Genomic DNA, 20,204 nt, shown 5'->3' with positions numbered 1-20,204 from the left:
ACTATGCTGGGGATAGGAAACAGAATTTCCTTATTCTTAGGAAATATTCACTGAAATATTTAGGTGTAACGAATAACTTAAACTTACCCAAATAGGCAAAAGAGTGATATGTATAAGTATAGACAGAAAAAATAGAACAAAATGCTATAACTAGGTGAATCTGGGCCATAGGAATAGCAGCACTCCTACTATTCTTGCAGCTTTTCTCTAAATTTCTTAGTTTTTTCCAAAATGAAAAGCTTTTTTTAAAAATAATGGCCAATGCCTCTGTTCCCCTGAATTTTATCTCTCCTTTGGTACTCTGACTTCAGTCTCATAGCCCCCAGAAATGTGCTATTACAAGGGTCTCAGTGAAGAGCAGAGGGAAACACTTACACAACTGAGGTTCTATACAGAATTTAGAAAAAGAACACACGGGAAAATGAAATAGAAAGCATAATATACAACAAAATACAGAATTAATATAGAAATAGAAAAAAATTACATTTACAACAGTTTCAGATGCTAAGAATCAGAGTGAAGAATTTAAAGTCAGTAAAACCAGAGTTCTAGTCAATACCAGCCAAGTGACCTGGAGCAGGACATTTTACCTCTCTGTTCTTAGTGTCCTTATCTGGCACCGGGAGATATATTCTCAGTGCACGTAGGAGAAAAAGTGCTAGCAAAATTGCTGCTGGCCAAAATCTTGGCTTTCTCTGCGCACTGACGCCGAATAAAAACTACAGAGACAGAGTTCAGAGGAAATAGAAAGGTGGCTTTAATTCTCAGCAAGCAGAGAGGGGAACACAGTAGGTTCACGCCCCAAAAACTGTGCCCCCCGCCCCCATGAGAGGTCTAGGGGCTTATATAAGATGAGGAACAAAGTATTAGGATCTTGACTTCTTCCTTTTGCACTGTTTCAAAGACAGTCATAGGCTGGCATCAGTAGCCCAGTAATTGAGTCTGGCAGTTCGGTGGCCCTGAGGCCTTCTTTCTGATATGTAACTACAAGGGGAAGCGTGTTGTAAGGGTAAACTCCAGATCCAGGATGTATTCAGTGTACAGTCAAAAGAAAATAGGTGTGAATTATGGCTCCTGCAGGGTTAGGGGCAGAAAAGCAAACTTAGTTACAGACATGCAGAGTTAGGAGCAGTGCTGGTGGCTCAGTGATAAAGAGTCTGCCCGAAACTCAGGAGACACAAAAGACACGAGTTTGATTCCTGGGTCAGGAAGATCCCCTGCAGAAGGAAAGGGCAAGCCACTCGAGTATTCTTGCCTGGGAAATCGCGTGGACAGAGAAGTCTGGCGGGCTGTAGTCCACGGGGTCACAAAGAGTCAAACACGACTGAGCCACTGAGCAAAGCAAAAAGAACTAGGAGTGTTCAGGCCTGCTCACTGTTCTCTTTATCGTCTCCTCAGGAAAGGGAAAGAAAAAAATTCATTTCTCTTTTTTCCCTTTTCACTGCAATAATATGAAGAAGATTCCTGAAAATGAAAGGTAAGGAGGGAAAAAACTAGATACCAAATAATCTCCACCCCAAGGTCTTAGTAATGTCATCAGCATTCTTTGCAGTCTGAAAAGCTTTCAGGCCTCCAAGAATTTCTAGCTTTAAAGGGGTAAGGAAGTGAATGGGGATGGAAAAGGGCCATATTTCCTAAGGCTCCTCTCAGAACTTTGTGCATTATATGTGGACTCACTTAGTATTTAGGACCTCATGGCACTCTCCCATGCTGCTGGTGGAAATGTAGATGTTAGAACTTCAGGTGTTTTGACAATACTTATTCAAATAAAAAGTGTATATGTGCACAAAGAAATTTGTATGGGGAATGTTCACAGCAGTATTGTCCTAAAAGCAAATTCATGGACATGAAATGTCCAATAAAGGGATCAGTTGAATAAACTATTATATAATACATCTATATTAAAGACTGTATCCATTAAAAGAATGAGACATGCATATACTTATGATTTCTTATATGCGTTTACAATAGAAAGCAAGTTATGTAAGGAATGCTACCATTTTGGGGGCTTGGGAGAGGGTAGGTTAATTTACACTTAAACTACTGTGTGGATCACAACAAACTGTGGAAAATTCTTAAAGAGGTGGCAATACCAGACTACCTTGCCTGCCTCCTGAGAAATCTGTATGCAGGTCAAGAAGCAACAGTTAGAAGCAGACATGGAACAATGGACTGGCTCAAAATTGGGAGAGGAGTACATCAAGGCTGTATATTGTCACCCTGATTATTTAACTGATATGCAGAGTACATCATGTGAAATGCCAGGCAGGATGAATCACAAGCTGGAATCAAGATTGCTGGGAGAAATATCAATACCTCAGATACATAGATAATACCATCCTAATGGCAGAAAGTGAAGAGGAACTAAAGAGCCTCTTGATGAGGGTGAAAGTGGAGAGTGAAAAAGCTGGCTTAAAACTCAACATTCAAAAAACTAAAATCATAGCAGCCAGTCTCATTACTTCATGGCAAATACAAGCGGATTAAGTGGAAACAGTGACAGATTTTATTTTCTTGGGCTCCAAAATCACTGTGGATGGTGACTGCCATGAAATTAAAAGATGTTTGCTCCTTGGAAGAAAAGCTGTGTGTGACAAACCTAGACAGCAGATTAAAAAGCAGAGACAGCACTTTGCTGACAAAGATCTGTATAGTCAAAGCTATGACTTTTCCAATAGCCATGTATGGATGTGACAGCTGGACCATAAAGAAGACTGAATGCTGAAGAATTGATGCTTTCAAACCGTGGTGCTGGAGAAGATTCCTGAGAGTCCCTTGGACAGCAAGGAGATCAAACCAGTCAATCCTAAAGGAAATCAACCTTGAATAATCTTTGGGAGGACTGACTAATGCTGAAGCTGAAGCTGTAATACTTTGGCCAGCTGATGGAAAGAACTGACTCACTGGAAAAGACCCTGATGCTGGGAAAGACTGAAGGCAGGAGAAGAAGGGGTGACAGAGGATGAGGTGGTTGGATGGTATCACTGACTTGATGGACATGAGCTTGAGCAAGCTCCGGGAGTTGGTGATGGACAGGGAAGATGGCGTGCTGTGATCCATGGGGTCACAAAGAAGAAGACGTGCCTGAGCGACCAAACAACAACTGTAACAGAGCAGGATGAGCACAGCCCTTAGCAGGCAGCCATTGCTGTGCCGCATTACTCTGCATCCTGTAACTAGGCAACAGGTCTCGTTCAGCCATTGGTCAGTGCCTCAGTGGGCCCCCCTCCCCAACAAGAAACCAGCTGTCAATGAGTGACCATTAGGGAAGTGATTCAGCCAAGGGTCAGTGGTCATCGGGTGGAGAGTGAGGTAAGATGCAGATTCAGGCCTTCTCCTGGAGGGCCCAGGGAACAGACTGGGGACTATGTCCTGTAGGGCTCTGGAGCCCTGACTAAGGCCCTCCACTAGCCTTGGCCCAGGTCTTGAGACAGCGGTAAATCTCTCCCCCATCCCTGTCTCTGTGACCTAATAGCAGTGACTGCCTGGGTCGCAGTCTGTGAGATCTGGTCTCTCCCACTTGGGTGGTCTGAGGAGACTGAGGGCCAGTTTGATTCGGTGCCTGGCTCCCTCAGAGTTGACAGCTGGGCCAAGTGTGGAAACCCGGCCCTGCAGGAGCTGCCAACTGAGATCTGCCTCCTCTTGGCCAGGACTGAGACCTTGGAGAGAGAAAGTTGTGCCTTGGGATCTTGTTGTTTCTTGTCAAGACGGAGAATAACATCGTTTCGTAGGAGACTATAGGAACATCATTACCTGATCATGACCTGACTTCAAGAGCAAAGGCTCTGGCACCAAGAAGCTTGCAACAACTTACCACGCCCCTCCCCCACCTTCTGCTTTTAAAGGGGCTTGCTGAAAGCTTTTAGTAACTTCGGGGTTCTTAGGGGCATGAGCCACCCATCTCCTTGTATGAACCTATAATAAACCTTTCTCTGTTCCAAACTTTTAATGTTTTAGTATTGATTGGCCTCACTCAGCCATTGCATACATGGACTTGTGATTTGGTACCAAAACCACCTTTGGAAGGCCACACAAGAAATTTTACAGTATTATTTTGTAAGGGGAATTTGGGTACATCAGACAGAAGTAATCTCACTCTCCCACTTTATTCCCTTTCATTTTTTTCTACGTTTATTATCAAATGCACGTGTTACATTTTTTAAAAGTCTTGTTTTTATGCAAATTTTGAGCCAACTTTTCATCACTGAAACACAGCCCCCAGCTCACTGGCCCTTCTCAAGCGACTTGTCTGGCGCTGGCAGCTCACCACCCCTTTCAGTTCTGTTCAGTTCAGTCGCTCAGTCGTGTCTGACTCTTTGCGATCCCATAAACGGCAGCACGCCAGGCCGCCCTGTGCATAACCAACAACCGGAGTCCACCCAAACCCATGTCCATCAAGTCGACGATGCCAATCCAGCCATCTCATCCTCTGTCTTCCCCTTCTCCTGCCCTCAATCTTTCCCAGCATCAGGGTCTTTTCCAATGAGTCAGCTCTTCCCATCAGGTGGCCACCCCTTTCTTCAGAAAATGCTGGACATGTGGTTTGAGGTATGGGTGTGAGGTGTGGGGACCAGTCCAAGGGGCATGAAAAGGCATTTACTCTTCACTCTGTGTATTTTATATATTTTTTGCATATATAATAACGCGCATATAGAACAGCCTTCTAAACACAAGGAATTTGTCTGAAAATCATCCCCAACCGCCTTCAGCAACTCTCACCCTTGCTTCAGCCTCCTCTCCCTTTCCCCTCCCCGCCTCCCCAAAGAAGTGAAAGCGAGAGTCGCTCAGTAGTGTCCCATGGACTATACGGTCCTGGAGTGGGTAGCCGGTTCCTCCTCCAGGAGATCTTCCCAACGCAGGAATCGAACCGAAGTCTCCTGCATTAGCAGGAGGCTTCTTTACCAATTGAGCCACCAGGGAAACCCCAAACCTCTAGCCTATTTCCCCAGGGAAGTTCACCAGCTCCTCCTTCTGCAGTAGGAAGTAGAGAGCCTTCGGCTCTAAGTGAGTGGGCTGAAAGGTGGGAGTAATTCCAGACAAAAAGGTGTTTTTAACGGACGGCGAACTGAGGTTTAGAAGAATTGCGTTATTTCTTCGATTAAACAGGGGTACAAATGTATCTACCAAACAGGAGGTAAGGAGAAAATAAGGACCCTAAAGACCTCCTAATCGTTAATAGTGAAGGAAATTCCAAGAGGAACCTTGACCACTGGAAAAGGTAAAGGCGGGGGCGCGTTGCATGCTGGGACTTGTAGTCTCTTCCGGGAGTGGTCCACAGTGCGGGTGCGCGGAAGCGCGGGTGGTCTCTCCCGCGCATGCGTGCGGCCGCGGCGGCAGGGCTGATTGCAGCTGAGAATACTACCGAGCCGGCGTCCGGGAGTTCGGCATGGCGATTCCCCCGGCGTCCATGGGACCCTCAGCGTTGGGCCAGAGCGGTCCCGGCTCGATGGCTCCCTGGTGCTCAGTGTCAAGCGGCCCGACTCGCTACGTGCTCGGGATGCAGGAGCTGTTCCGCGGCCACAGTAAGACGCGCGAGTTCCCGGCGCACAGCGCCAAGGTACACTCCGTGGCCTGGAGCTGCGACGGGCGTCGCCTGGCCTCAGGGTCCTTCGACAAGACGGCCAGCGTCTTCTTGCTGGAGAAGGACCGGTTGGTGAGCCGCTGGGACCCGGCCCAGGCTAGGGAGAGAGGGGGTGTGGTAAGGCGAGGTTGAAGAATGGGCGTGAGGAGAGTGGAGGTGAGGAGGAAGAAGGGGTGTGGAGGTGAGGGGCGTGTGTGATGCGCCAAAGAGGAGTGTCGGGGGTGAGGAGGGGGGAACGGACTGATGAGAGGTGAAGATGGGCATGGTGGAGAGGAGGACTGGTGGTTGGGGGAGGGGTGACGATGTGTAGGGAGTGTGATAGTAAGGAGGCGTGAAGATGACCGGGGGGGGGGGGGGCGGGGGCGGGGGTGAAGGTGAGTGTGGAGAGTAACCGCCGGTGGTGAGGATGGCGGGGAGACTTGTGTGGTGGTGAGGAGCGGCTGGGACAGTGGTGGTGGGCTCCTGGGGGGGGCGGGGGTGAAGGTGAGTGTGGAGAGTAGCGGCCGGTGGTGAGGATGGCGGGGAGACCTGTGTGGTGGTGAGGAGCGGCTGGGACAGTGGTGGTGGGCTCCTGTGGTGATGAGGAGGGTCATTCTGAAAATGGCAGGGCCTCCGTGGAATTGAGTAAGCGGGTTGGGACCTTTCGTGGAAGAGTAAGGGTAGAAAACCAGAAAGGAGGGAGGACTAAAGAGTAAGGGCATTGGTGTGGACCCCAGCCAAAGAACTGTTCACACTGACTGGGGAGGAAGGGAGGGTAGGGTATTGAGAAGGGTTTAGGGGAAGTGACTTAGAAGGACTGGATTCTTGACTCATCCAAACTTCTGTTGGTCACCAGATACCTCATTTTGAATAAGGTTAAGAAGTTACATGAGTAGGCAGATACATATGGGTGAAGTGGTATCTGGATTTTGCTCTTTCAGGTCAAAGAAAACAATTATCGGGGACATGGGGATAGTGTGGACCAGCTCTGTTGGCATCCAAGTAACCCTGATCTCTTTGTTACTGCGTCTGGAGACAAAACCATTCGCATCTGGGATGTGAGGACTACGAAATGCATTGCCACTGTGAACACTAAAGGTAACTTTTCAGAGGGCAGTAGGAAGATAAGCTACTGATAGTTATTTTAAATATCTTCTCTGTGCCTGGCCCTTTAGGTATGGGACATCCTGAGCTGAATAAGACAGTCGTCAGTTCCAAGGAGCTAAGAGTTTAGTGCAGGGAGAGACATATGTATTGAAAAAACTAACATAATATAATATGGTCATCCTGTAATGGATAGGTCTACAAGGTGGATGCTGAGAATGGAAACACTTAAGTATGCCTGGGGAAGATAGGGAAGGCTTCACAGAATTTGAGCAAAGTCTTAAGGTAGCCATATACATTTAGTGGTCACCTTGTAGTGGGTAGGCAGCTCTAGCAGGGAACTGCTGATAGGCTAGAATGACTGATCTTGGAAAAATGACTTTGACACTTGGGGAGAAAATGACCTGGAAGTTGTGTAGTACATTTATAGACTGTTCTTCACCAGATATTGCCTTATAAACCTTGAGGCCATTTATTAAATTATATTGGCTAAGATGTTATTGATTATAAGATGCATCAATATTTTATGTTTCATTAGGAAAGAAAATAAAGTTTTATTAGATATTCATGATACACCAAAAATTTTGAAATACATCCTGATGCATTCTAAGATACATTACAGGTAATAAAATGTGAGAAAATATGCATCTTAGAATCAATAAAGTTGATGAAATTTGTGGGCTACTGGACTTTGTTGGCAAGACTTGTACCTGGAGATGGAATGATATGTTTTCCCCAACTAGACAACTGGTGATATGTGAGTGATTTAAGTATGTAGATGAACATTAAAAGCTGATTGTATATATATTTTAATGCCTACTAGAAAAAAAGAGCTAGCTTATAGAATTTATTGCTGAAGTGAAGCTATTTAAATAAAAATTTGGAGGGGTCAGTTTTAATAAAAGTCTTGAAGGAAGAAGTATAGCTATTACATGGATAGTTCAAAAATTGTGAAAATGGCATGTGAATGACTGGAGTTTGGGAAGTGCAAGTATAAGAGAGAATTAGAGGCTCTGATGACAAGTATGAATTTAGATCTTGGCTCTGTTACTTCATAGTTTGGATACTTTGGCCCATCTCTCTTTCAGTTTTTTCATCTGTAAAATGGGGAGGAAAAATGTCCCTTAGAGACATGTGAGCACTAAAGAGGGAAATGTGTAGATGACAGTGCTGGGCTTCTGGTTGGTCCTACTGATGAGGACCTTAGTGAATGAACTCTAGCTATAGCTCTAGTCTTTCTTTGATAACAAGATAAACTGCTGGAGGATTGTGGGCTAACAGTATTTTGCTGATCGTATCTGGGTTCCCAGGGGAGAACATTAATATCTGCTGGAGTCCTGACGGGCAGACCATCGCTGTAGGCAACAAGGATGATGTGGTGACGTTCATTGATGCCAAGACACACCGCTCCAAAGCAGAGGAGCAGTTCAAGTTTGAGGTCAATGAAATCTCCTGGAACAATGACAATAACATGTTCTTCCTGACAAATGGCAACGGTTGTATCAACATACTCAGGTGAGGGGGTTCTAAGTTTAGGGGACTGTCATATCTTTGCACTGGGTGCTGTAGTGGATCTCGAGATGAATTAGATGTGAGTCTATCCTGAAGGAGCCAGAAGGACAAACAATTGACTGTTGAACAACATGGATTTAAACTACCCAGGTCCCCTTACATGTGGGTTTTTTCAGTAGTAAATATTATAGTACCACATGATCTGAGATTGGTTGAATCTGGGATGTAAAGCTGCAGATACAGAGGAACTGTGGATACAGAGGACCAGTTGTAAGTAATACATGAATTTTTGATTGTGTTTGTTCAACCCCTGTCAGATCGACCCCTGACTTTGTTCAAAGATTGGCTGTAGTAATAAGGAATTCTAACCTCTCTTGAGCACCTTCGAGTTAGGTACCTTATATTTTACTGAGTCCGGAGAGAAATCCTAGGGAGTTGATGATGGTGTGCTTCCCATTTCATAGATGAGGATCAGGGATCTCAGAGAGGTTAAGTGACTAGTTAGCTAGTGAGCACTTGAACTGGAGGTACCTTGAAGTATAGCTAATTCATACCATCAAAGTCTCAGTTTAAATATCACTTTCTCTCCAGGGAAGCCCTCTTCATCCCCAAGGTTAGAAGCTTAGTTTATGTGCTTCTTTTGGAAGCATTTCTCATTCTACGTTATAAATGCATGTTTATTTCCTTGTGTCTTCTATAAGATTAACTTCTGTGAATTAGGGGCTGTATTTAACTTGTTTACTGTTGACTCTCTAGTGCATAGCCCAGTACCTGCTACACACAGTCAGGATCTTGGTGAATATTCTCTAGATGAATGAAGTTGTGGAATTGAAGTTGAGGTCTGTCTGATTCTGTTCTTTCTGCTGTCTTGGGTGGACACTGCAAGGCAGAGTGTGCTAGGCTCTGTATTAGAGAGATTGGGAGTTTGCTGTAGAATCCCAAGGATTGACTGTGGGACTTGGGAGTTGAAGGAGGAAGCTTCTAAGCTTGACCTTGAAAGAGTAATAGAATGTTAAGAAACAGCAAAAGTAAACTGCACAATGGACAAAACAAGTATGAACGAACATGGCTTATTTGGAAAGTAGTCAGTAGATCAGAATTGCTGGGAGTGGTGGCAGATAAAGTGTCTGAAGAGAGGTCCTGAAACAGGAAGATAAAGTTGAAGTGTAATTTGGTACCAGATTATTTGGGTCTGGAATTCTATGCTTAGTAACTTGAATTTTACTCTGTAGGCAGTGTTTGTTTGTTTGTTTGAAGCTTTTGTATTAGAAAATAAAACAGATGTAGAAAACCACAAAATGCAAGTATGTAGCTTAATGAACTATTATATGCATAACACCTGTGTAATCCCACCAAGTCAAGAAATATTACTTTGCTTGCCATCTCAGAAGTCTCTCCATGGGCTTTGTCCTAATCAAAACTCCCTCCTCAAAAAGCACTGTCTTGATTTTTATATTATTTCTTTATAGTTTTGCTACCACGTGTGAATTTCTGGGTACTCTAATTCTGCTCATTTAAATAAAGTGTGATATGCCTTTTAAGTCAGTTAAACTATGGAGTCTCCCTCCTTCCCACTGTTTTTTTTTTTTTTTAGTTTATTTATTATTATTTTTTTTAATTTAATTTAATTTATTTATTTTTTATTAGTTGGAGGCTAATTACTTCATAACATTTCAGTGGGTTTTGTCATACATTGATATGAATCAGCCATAGATTTACACGTATTCCCCATCCCGATCCCCCCTCCCACCTCCCTCTCCACCCGATTCCTCTGGGTCTTCCCAGTGCACCAGGCCCGAGCACTTGTCTCATGCATCCCACCTGGGCTGGTGATCTGTTTCACCGTAGATAATATACATGCTGTTCTTTCGAAACATCCCACCCTCACCTTCTCCCACAGAGTTCAAAAGTCTGTTCTGTACTTCTGTGTCTCTTTTTCTGTTTTGCATATAGGGTTATCGTTACCATCTTTCTAAATTCCATATATATGTGTTAGTATGCTGTAATGTTCTTTATCTTTCTGGCTTACTTCACTCTGTATAATGGGCTCCAGTTTCATCCATCTCATTAGAACTGATTCAAATGAATTCTTTTTAACGGCTGAGTAATATTCCATGGTGTATATGTACCACATCTTCCTTATCCATTCATCTGCTGTTGGGCATCTAGTTTTACTTAGAACTTAAATGTTAAAAAAACAGGCTGTTAACCTGGGGAGCTTGTCCCAGTCTGGATTTTGCTGATTCCGACTGCTTGCTTATTTAAGAGTCACTGTCTTATCAGTTTGGTTACCCAGTAATATAGTATGTTTAGAGAAGGCATGATAAATACTTGATAATTTCCCTTTGTCATTAGGTACTGAATTAGTTGTCTATCAACTCCAAAGATGATCTGTTACTTTTGTTTTAAAAAGAAGGATCGTTATGGACCCATGTATTTAAGCATAGTAGATGTGTTTCAATCTGTCATAATCATTATCCATATTGAAGCTGAATTTATCTTTGGCACACGGAATCCTCTTCAAGTTGGTTCCTGAGTCATGTTTTTTTTTTTTAACATAATCCTCATAGTCTTCAGTTTCTTGCTCTCTGGTATAATGAGATATGCCAAGTTCATCCTGTGTATTTCCTGCCTCAAATCTTTAATTAGAAAATTCCCAGAGAATCCCTGGATTCTTTTACTAGAAAATAATATTGGAGCTCAGAACGTCCATATTGTTGAGTTGATTATTTCTAGACCTTTCCAGTAGACAGAGCTAGGAAGTATATGTATATACTTAAAGACAAAATACTTTGTAAATTCATACATATAACTTCCAGTTAAAATCTCTTTCCTTCCAAGCTAAGTATTCTGATTCTCAGAGATGCAGGGTATTATAGAATTTGAATTTCGCATGGTTAGCTACTACCTTCATCCCCTGTTACACACACAGATATCTCAGAATAACAATAGTACTACCATCACCAGTGTGATTACTTAAGATTGTAAATTTTGCTTTTAGAATATGTCTTCCTCCATTAAAAAAAGTTAATACTACATGTTGTCAGATTACACAGTTACTACATTACTTTTAAACATATATAAGTTCTACAAGAAACTACATGTATTTAATGTTCATCGCCAACCCTAGGCTGGTAAGTCTCCAGTCACTGATTGTCACAACTTACCCTCCAGTTTCAATTCCTCAGAAAGTGTTCAGGGGGAACAATGTTCCCTGAGTTCATACTTATCATAACTTATATACTTATAAAACTTAAGAGACACTTATATTGTGCTACTTCTTTGAACACTTTATAATTGATAGCTTTGCTAGATATAAACACTTTGATTCATATTTTCTTACTTGTTTTTTACTCTATTTTCTTTTGGCATAAAGTGTTACTGTTAGAAGTCTGCCGATAATCTAATTTTTTGAAAGTCTATTAATTTCAGCTTCTTATTGAAAATTCAAACTTAAATTGAAGACAGTAGGGAAAACCACTGGGCCATTCAGGTATGACCTAAATCAAATCCCTTATGATTATACAGTGGAAATGACAAATAGATTCAAGGGATTAGATGCAACAGAATGCCTGAAAATCTGTGGACAGAGGTTCATAACATTGTATAGGAGGCAGTGACCAAAACATCTCAAAGAAAAAGAAAAGCAAGATGGCAAAATGGTTGTCTGAGGAGGCCTTCCAAATAGCTGAGAAAAGAAGAGAAGTGAAAGGCAAAGGAGAAAGGGAAAGATACCCAACTCAGTGCAAGGAGAGATTAGAAAGCCTTCTTAAGTGACCATGCAAAGAAAAAGAGGAAAATAATAGAATGGGAAAGACTAGAGAATCTCTAAGAAAATTGGAAATACGAAGGAAACAATTTCATGAAAGATGGGCACAATAAAGGACAGAAATGGCAAGGACTAAACAGAAGCAGAAAAGATTAAGAAGAGGTGGCAAGAACACACAGAAGAACTGCACAAAAAAGACCTTAATGACCTGGATAACTATGATGATGTGGTCACTCACCTAGAGTCAGACACCCTAGAGTGTGAAGTCAGGTAGGCCTTAGGAAGCATTACAATGAACAAAGCTAGTGTAGGTGATGGAATTCCAGCTGAACTATTTCAAATCCTGAAAGATGATGCTATTAAAGTGCTGCACTCAATATGTCAGCAAGTTTGGAAAACTCAGCAGTGGCTACAGGACTGGAAAAAGTCAGTTTTCATTTCAGTCCTAAAGAAGGGCAATACCAAAGAATGTTTAAAACTACCACACAGTTGCACTCATTTCACATGCCAGCAAGGTCATGCTCAAAGTCCTTCAAGCTAGGCTTCAACAGTATGTGAACCGAGAACTTTCTGATGTACGAGCTGAATAGAGAAAAGGCAGACGAACCAGAGATAAAATTGCTGACATCTGTTGAATTATAGGAAAAGCAAGAGAATTCCAGAAAAACATCTGCTTCTGCTTCATTGACTATGCCAAAGCCTTTGACTGTGTGGATCACAACAAACTGTGGAAAATTCTTAAAGAGATGGGAATACCAGACCACCTTACCTGCCTTCATCTAGTCAAAGCTATGGTTTTTCCAGTAGTCAAGTATGGATGTGAGAGGTGGACTATAAAGAAAGCTGAGTGCCAAAGAGTTGATGCTTTTGAACTGTGGTGTTGGAGAAGACTCTTGAGAGTCCCTTGGACTGCAAGGAGATCCAACCAGTCAATCCTAAAGGAAATCAGTCCTGAATATTCATTGGAGGGACTGATGGTGAAGCTGAAACTCCAGTACTTTGGCTGCCTGATGCAAAGAATGGACTCATTGGACAAGACCCTGATGCTGGGAAAGATTAAAGGCAGAAGGAGAAGGGGATGACAGAGGATGAGATAGTTGGATGGCATCACCGACTCAATGGACATGAGTTTGAGCAAGCTCCGGGAGTTGGTGATAGACAGGGAGGCCTGGTGTGCTGCAGTCCATGGGGTTACAAAGAGTTGGACATGACTGAGTGACTGAACTGAACTTACCTGCCTCCTGAGAACCTGTATGCAAGTCAAGAAGCAGCAGTTAGAACTGGACATGGAACAAAGGAGTGGCTCAGAATTGGAAAAGGAGTATGTTAGGGCTGTATATTGTCACCCTGCTTGTTTAATTTATATGCTGAGTACATCATGTGAAATGCTGGGCTGGATGAATCACAAGCTGGAATCAAGATTGCTGGGAGAAATATCAACAACCTTAGGTTTGCAGATGATACCATCCTAATGGCAGAGAGTGAAGAGGAACCAAAGAGACTCTTGATGAAGATGAAAGAGGAGAGAAAAAGCTGGCTTAAAACTCAGCGTTCAAAAATCTAAGATTATGGTGTCCTTCCCATCACTTCATGGCGAATAGATGGAGAAAAATGGAAACAGTGACAGATTTTCTTTTCTTGGGCTCTCAGATCACTGTGGGTGGTGACCGCAGCCATGAAATTAGAAGACGCTTGCTCCTTGGAAGACAAACTATGACAAACCAAGACAATGTGTTAAAAAGCAGAGATATCACTTTGCTGACAAAGGTCCATATAGTCAAAACTATGGTTTTTCCGGTAGTCATGTATGGATGGGTGAGTTGGACCATAAAGAAGGCTGAGGACTGAAGAGTTGATTCTTTTGAACTGTGGTGCTGGAGGAGACTCTTGGACAGCAAAGAATTCAAACTAGTCAAAAGGAAATCAACCCTGAATATACTTTGGAAGGACCGATGCTGAAGCTGAAGCTCCGATACTTTGGCCACCTGATGGGAAGAGCTGATTCATTGGAAAAGGCCCTGATGCTGGGAAAGATTGAGGGCAGGAGGAGAAGGGGACAACAGAGGATGAGATGGTTTGGTGGCATTACCAACTCAGTGGACATGAGTTTAAGCAAATTCCAGGAGATAGTGAAGGACAGGGAAGCCTGATGTGCTGCAGTCCATGGGGTCGCAGAGTTGGACACTGCTTAGCTGCTGAATAACAACAAAATGGGTTCATATTCTGGGTTCATATTCTTAAGTATGTAGTGTGTTGTTTCAGTATATTTTTGAAATCTTTTTATTTCATGAAAGCCTTGATTTACAGTCTTTGATACTTATTCTATTGTCTTTGGTTTTCTTCTTTAGCGTCTCCTATTTCTATCTTAGTACCAGAGTCATTTCCCCTGGTTTGATTGATGTCTGTTTTGTTTTTCAGCTACCCAGAGCTGAAGCCTGTGCAGTCCATCAACGCCCATCCTTCCAACTGTATCTGTATCAAGTTTGACCCCATGGGGAAGTACTTTGCAACAGGAAGTGCAGATGCTTTGGTCAGCCTTTGGGATGTAGATGAGTTAGTGTGTGTTCGATGCTTTTCGAGGTAAGCAACTCAGCCAGCACTTTGCTTGTTGGATAAGTTAGTTTTATTTCATTTTGAGTGAAGTTGGGCCCTCCTCTTTGGATCATTTTAATGTCTCCTCTGTCTGGTCTGCTCTGCTATAGGCTGGATTGGCCTGTGAGGACCCTCAGTTTTAGCCATGATGGGAAAATGCTGGCATCAGCCTCAGAAGATCACTTCATTGACATTGCTGAAGTAGAGACAGGTAACTAAACCCTCACTGTCTTAACGAGACTCCTCTGTCATTCATCCTTGGCCGTGAGAACTCCTATCATGTGTTTTCATCTCTGTTCCTTACTTCTTTGCCAGTATTAGCATAAATGCATTTGCCTCCTTAAGGCAAGTTTGTTTATTATGACTACTGTCAGGTAATGAGGGAGCAAAGATTTAGGAAAGAGAGGGGCAGGTCTGAAAGAAAGTGGTTAAAGAAAATAGTTTGCTTTTTATTCACTTTTAATTTTTCCATTATAATAATTTTTTCCCAAAATTTTTAAAATACAGAAAGGAAGAATGAATGAATGGATGGATGGATGGATGAGTGATCCTACCATTTATATACAGCTTCTTTTAGCAATATGGTATATTTCTTTTTGTCTTTTGCCTGTATGTTGACTTATATATTTTACAATTTAAGAAATTATCAAAGCGCATGTGATTTGTTTTAAAAAGCAACAAGACAACTTGAAAATAGAAAAATGAGAGGCAAGTATTCATTCTACAAAAGTATTTCTTCAGGTTTATTTTTAATGTAACTTTATTGCTTTTGGAAGTACATGATACTGTAGTACAAGAATTCAAACTATATAGAAAACTTCAAAGAAAGTATGTGTGTGTGTGTAGAAACAATATATATAAAAACAGCTTTATCGAAAAATTCACATACCATCTAATTGACAAATTTAAAGTGTATAATTCTGTGTATCCTGCATTTTTAAATCAATACCACACTGTGAACACTTTACTACATTAATCCAGCTTAAAAAAGTGGCTTTGGAAAAACCATGTTTAATTTCAAAAGCAGACAGGATAAAAATTTTGGAAAAAGAATTTTATTTGCAAGGCAAGTGTGGTTGAGTAGAAAGATCTGTGGCTTCGGACAGACTGACTTTCTGTGCTGACTCTGTTCTTTCTCTCCCTTTTTTTTCCCCTCTTCTGCTTCTTTGAGGTGTGACTTAACTGTTCAGTTACCCATTTCTTTATAAAATGGGGTTTAAAACCGTTACTTGCATTGATGAATAAAGTTGTTATACTTTATTAAGATAAGTATAATGCATCTGATTCATAAGAAGTGCTCAGCAAAGAGCTGCCATTGTAGTTTTTTCAGGAAGTGTAGGGTAGGGCTCAGAGCATGGGCTGTTGGGTTCAGATCCCGCTCCACCACCCGACTGCCTTGTGACCCCTCTGACCTCCGTGTTCTCTGTAAAACGGGGTAGAATTGTTCTTATCCCATAGGACTATTATGCGGATTAGATGAGTTAACATAGGTAAGTACTTAATGAGTGTGGTCTACTGTTAACATACTGATTGATATCCCTCTATTGATTTTTATAGGAGACAAGCTGTGGGAGGTTCAATGTGAGTCCCCGACCTTCACCGTGGCGTGGCACCCCAAAAGGCCTCTGCTGGCGTTTGCCTGTGATGACAAAGATGGCAAATATGACAGCAGTCGGGAAGCTGGAACTGTGAAGCTGTTTGGGCTTCCCAATGATTCCTGATAGGAGGACCCAGTGTATGGCAGAGGCTTCCATTATATAGTTAGTTTGGTCTGTTCTCTGGGGGTTGGTGGGCACCTGAAATATTTATAAATTGGTATAAATTTTATCAGTATTTTGTTAGGCTGCCCATTCCAATTTCCTTTGTGTTTGGTATGGTTCTCTTTCCCTGCCCCTTGCAGTGATGATACCAGCATACCTTGTCCTCTGGGGACCTCCTGTCTTCCTGCTTTTGGGCGTATGGTGGAATTTGTTGGGCTTGGTTCTGCTTGGACAGTACGTAGTTTGGAGGGGTAGGTGAGGAAGGGTGAGATGGAGTTGGAGATTTTTTATAATAAAAAAGAAGTACGTATTAATAATTTTGAGAATTGAACATTTAATAAAACTGACTTTTTAATTATGGGACTTCTAGGACTTTAAAAATTATGGTAATATTTTCTGTATTATTTTCTTATGTCATTATAGGGAGGTGTTGTAGTACTGTATAAAAAGTTTCAGATAGGATTTAAAGGTTGTAATCCTATCATTAATGTCATAAGCAAGAACTCGATGGTTTGTAGCATGAAATGCATGGATAATAGCACTCTGATTAACATGTTAAGTCATTGCTTGTTTATGTGTACCTGGCCTCATTCTGCAAAGATTTGTAGACCACAGATTTATGATAAACTTTGAGGAAAAATAGTAAAATATATAATTTTTATGTATTAAAAATATAAGTAAGAAATACAAAATTATGGTATGACCTATAAATTAGAATAGGAAGTCAAGACTGGGGGGAATCAAAATAGAAACCTGCAGAGAATAAGAACCTAATTGAATGATTGAACTAAAATTTGGCTCTGTACTCCCCTGTGGCAAAGTGAAGAAGGGGTCTAAGTCAGCTAATTCTTATTAAAATAAGCACATGCCAGCTCCCTCAGGGAAGGCACAGTTTTTAATAGCTCTTACCACCAGAAGAAATGGTTCATGTAGGGGGTTGTTACCTGTGAGCAGCATCTTGATTTCATTGTGTTTTAATGGATTTCAGCTTTAAAAAGAAAAACCAAATCAAATATACTTCAGAAAGTGATGTTTATGGAAAAATTTGGAAAAAGCCAGTAAGCAAAAAGAAAACCCTTATTTCTAACACCAGGAGATAACCATTTTTCTGCTAATAAGCATTTTTAGATATACGCTTCTAGGAGTTTTCTTGTATTCATGTTTTTTATATAAAAACATGTTTGTAAAAATCTTGAGGTAGGTAAACAAATCAAGTATGACCAGATAAAAGCATACAAGGTGCTCAGCACCATGTTTGGCAATATATAAATCACCAAGTCTTAATAGCCATTTTTAATTATTGGACATATCCTGTGTGTCTGGTATTGTAATGATCACTCAATTTTTGCAACAGCCTTCAGAGGTTGGGTGTTATCACCATTTTACTACCTCAGGGAGTTCAACTCAGTGTTACTTATTAAGTGACAGTATTTAGATCTAGGTTTGCTTAACGGCCCATATACGTTCTGTTGCAATGGCTGTTCTGGTTCCATTTGCGCTTTCCATTTGACTGCTGAATAAACCTTGGCTCTGAGCTGTTAAGTCTTGGCGCAGGTTAGCAGATGATCAATTGGGCTCCATCTGCATGCTCAGTAGTGTTTCCTGCAGCCTGGGACAGCCTCTGCCTCCACCTTCCCTGGAGAGTGGTTTTTTTAGTTGCAAACCAACGAGCCACCTCATTGTGTAAGAAGTTCAGATTTGCTGTGTTGATGACCCATTGCTACATTGACTAGAATTACAAGTCAGATTGAGATTATGGTGTCTCTTGCTGAGATCCTGGATTTTCTGTGGCATGAGGGCCAGAGAAGGATGGAACTTACCAAGTGTTAAGCTTGTGTGAGGTGTGTGTGTGTGCCTTGAGGATTGTTCCCTCCACCCTAATGTGTGGAGGGGGAGGGTTGTGCAAGGAGCTATGTGTGGGGGAGCGGTGGGAGCGGGAAGGTTCCTGGCAGAGTGTTGGGAGGCTGGAGCAGGGTTAGATCCAAGGAGCAGGCAGTCAGGAGCAGGCTGTGCTCTCCAGTCAGGAGACTGAGATGTAGAGGACCAGAGGGCGGATCAGAAGAGGCCAATTCTGGGAGTTCCCAGAGGGGGTGGGGGCTGTATGTAGCTGGTTGGGGTGTGATGTGTGGGTGAACTCGATGTGTGTGTGTGTGTATGTAGTTGTGATGTGTGGATGAGCTCGGGTGTGTATGTGTGTGTGCGCGCGTGTGTGTAGCTGGTTGGTGTGTGATATGTGGGTGAGCTCAGTTGAGAAAGACCAAGAATGACTTCTAGCTGTTCCCCTTACACACTTAAGCTCTTTACTGTCAGAGGTGTGTTTTCTACTCTCGAAGAGTTCTAGTCACAAAAGGGACCATGAGATGTCTGCCTTCATTGGAAGGAGAAAAGCACGCGGATGGAATTAAGAGGTAAGCCTGTCTCTGAAGGCGTGGAGGGTGTACCCGTGGAGCTGCAGCGCACCCTCAGAAGTCCCGCGTGTAGGTAACACAGCACCTCCTTTCCTCCCTGACTGCTGCTCTGCAAATCAGGCGACTTCACACCTGAGCAGAAGGAGGTTTGAAGCCCGGCTCCAGCAGGGATTGATCTGAGCCACGCCCCTCATCCGTGAAGCGGAGACCACCAGTCCTCTTCTCCTGGGGTTGTCAGGAGAAGGAGAGGAGGTAGAGGGTTTGTGAAGCGCCTAGCGCAGCACCTGGCCCATGGGGGTGCTTCACACAGCCCTGCCCTGTGAGGTGGAGCAGCTTCTAACGAGAACACGGGCCACCTGGCCGGCAGAGAGAGGCCATCAGTCTGTCAGCTTTCTCGGCTCTAAATGCCGGCGCTGCACAAGCCAGCTCATCATTCCAGGAGTAGGTGCTGGGCAGGGAGGAGGCTTATCCATCACAGCCTGGGCCTGGCGGGAGGTCCAAAGGAGAAATGTTAGATCTGCTTTCCTGCGGCATCCGTTGGGGCTCATGATGGATGTGTGTGCCTGTGAACAAGTGGAGCAGAAGTGAGGACTGCGTGTGTGACAGTGAGGGAAGAGCAGGGCAGGGTACAGCTCTGTTAGCTGAGGTTTCTGGAAGGGATTGGGTGGGGAGGGGGTGGTCACCGTGCAAGTCTTCACTATGGAGGGTGTGAATATTGGGCAGAGGATGTGGGAGATGGGGTGCTGTGGGTTGGAGGTGGTGGAGGGTCCTGGGATGTAGGGTGGGTTGGTGGAATGTGAGATGGGCTAGGGCTTCCCTGGTAGCTCAGTGGGTAAAGAATCCACCTGCAATGCAGGAGACCCTCTGGGTCAGGAAGATCCACTGGAGAAGGGATAGGCTATCCACTCCAGTATTCTGGCCTGGAGAATTCTGTGGACTCTATAGTCCATGGGGTTCCAAAGAGTCGGACATGACTGAGTGACTTTCCCTTTCCCTTTAGGGAGAAGAGAGGGAGGGTGGATAACTTCAGTTTGGACTGGCTGGTAGTGTGGCCTGATGAGTAGGGCAGAGTCTGATGGGTATTGGGGGAAGTTCTTGTTCTGTTACTACTAACTGGGAGACTGGTCAGATTGCTTCACCTCCATAGCAGCAGTTTGCTTAGTTTTGTATGTCTGTAATGGCTGTAGGAGAAGGGGACGACAGAGGATGAGATGGCTCAATGGCATCATCGACTCGATGGACATGAGTTTGAGTAAACTCTGGGAGGTGGTGATGGACAGGGAGGCCTGGCGTGCTGTGATTCGTGGGGTTGCAAAGAGTTGGACATGACTGAGTGACTGAACTGAACTGAACTGAATGGCTGTACAGTTTCTAAGAGTTAAATGAATTGGCCTGTGTCAAACGCCTCGCACACTAGATGTTTAGTAAGTAGCTGCTCTTGTTATGTAGGTATTCCTGCCACATCTGTATAAACCCTTGTACCTTACAGAGCCTTCTTG

General features: G+C 43.1%; 1 protein-coding gene across 1 annotated transcript; it reads left to right on the top strand.

Moving 5' to 3' along the window:
- Window positions 1-5,311: 5,311 nt before the first annotated feature.
- On the top strand, window positions 5,312-16,871 carry THOC3 (THO complex 3). Its single transcript, XM_043920797.1, has 6 exons — window positions 5,312-5,653; window positions 6,502-6,658; window positions 7,975-8,179; window positions 14,364-14,525; window positions 14,648-14,748; window positions 16,095-16,871. The coding sequence occupies exons 1-6, from the start codon at window positions 5,387-5,389 to the stop codon at window positions 16,256-16,258; spliced, it is 1,056 nt and encodes a 351-aa protein (XP_043776732.1). The 5' UTR covers window positions 5,312-5,386; the 3' UTR covers window positions 16,259-16,871.
- The last annotated feature ends 3,333 nt before the right edge of the window (window positions 16,872-20,204 follow it).

This window comes from Cervus elaphus, chromosome 12 (assembly GCF_910594005.1).
Source record: "Cervus elaphus chromosome 12, mCerEla1.1, whole genome shotgun sequence".
In the NCBI taxonomy this organism is placed as follows: Eukaryota; Metazoa; Chordata; class Mammalia; order Artiodactyla; family Cervidae; genus Cervus; species Cervus elaphus.
The sequence above is the reverse complement of the archived record's forward strand: the minus strand, read 5'-3'. Positions and strand labels throughout refer to the sequence as shown.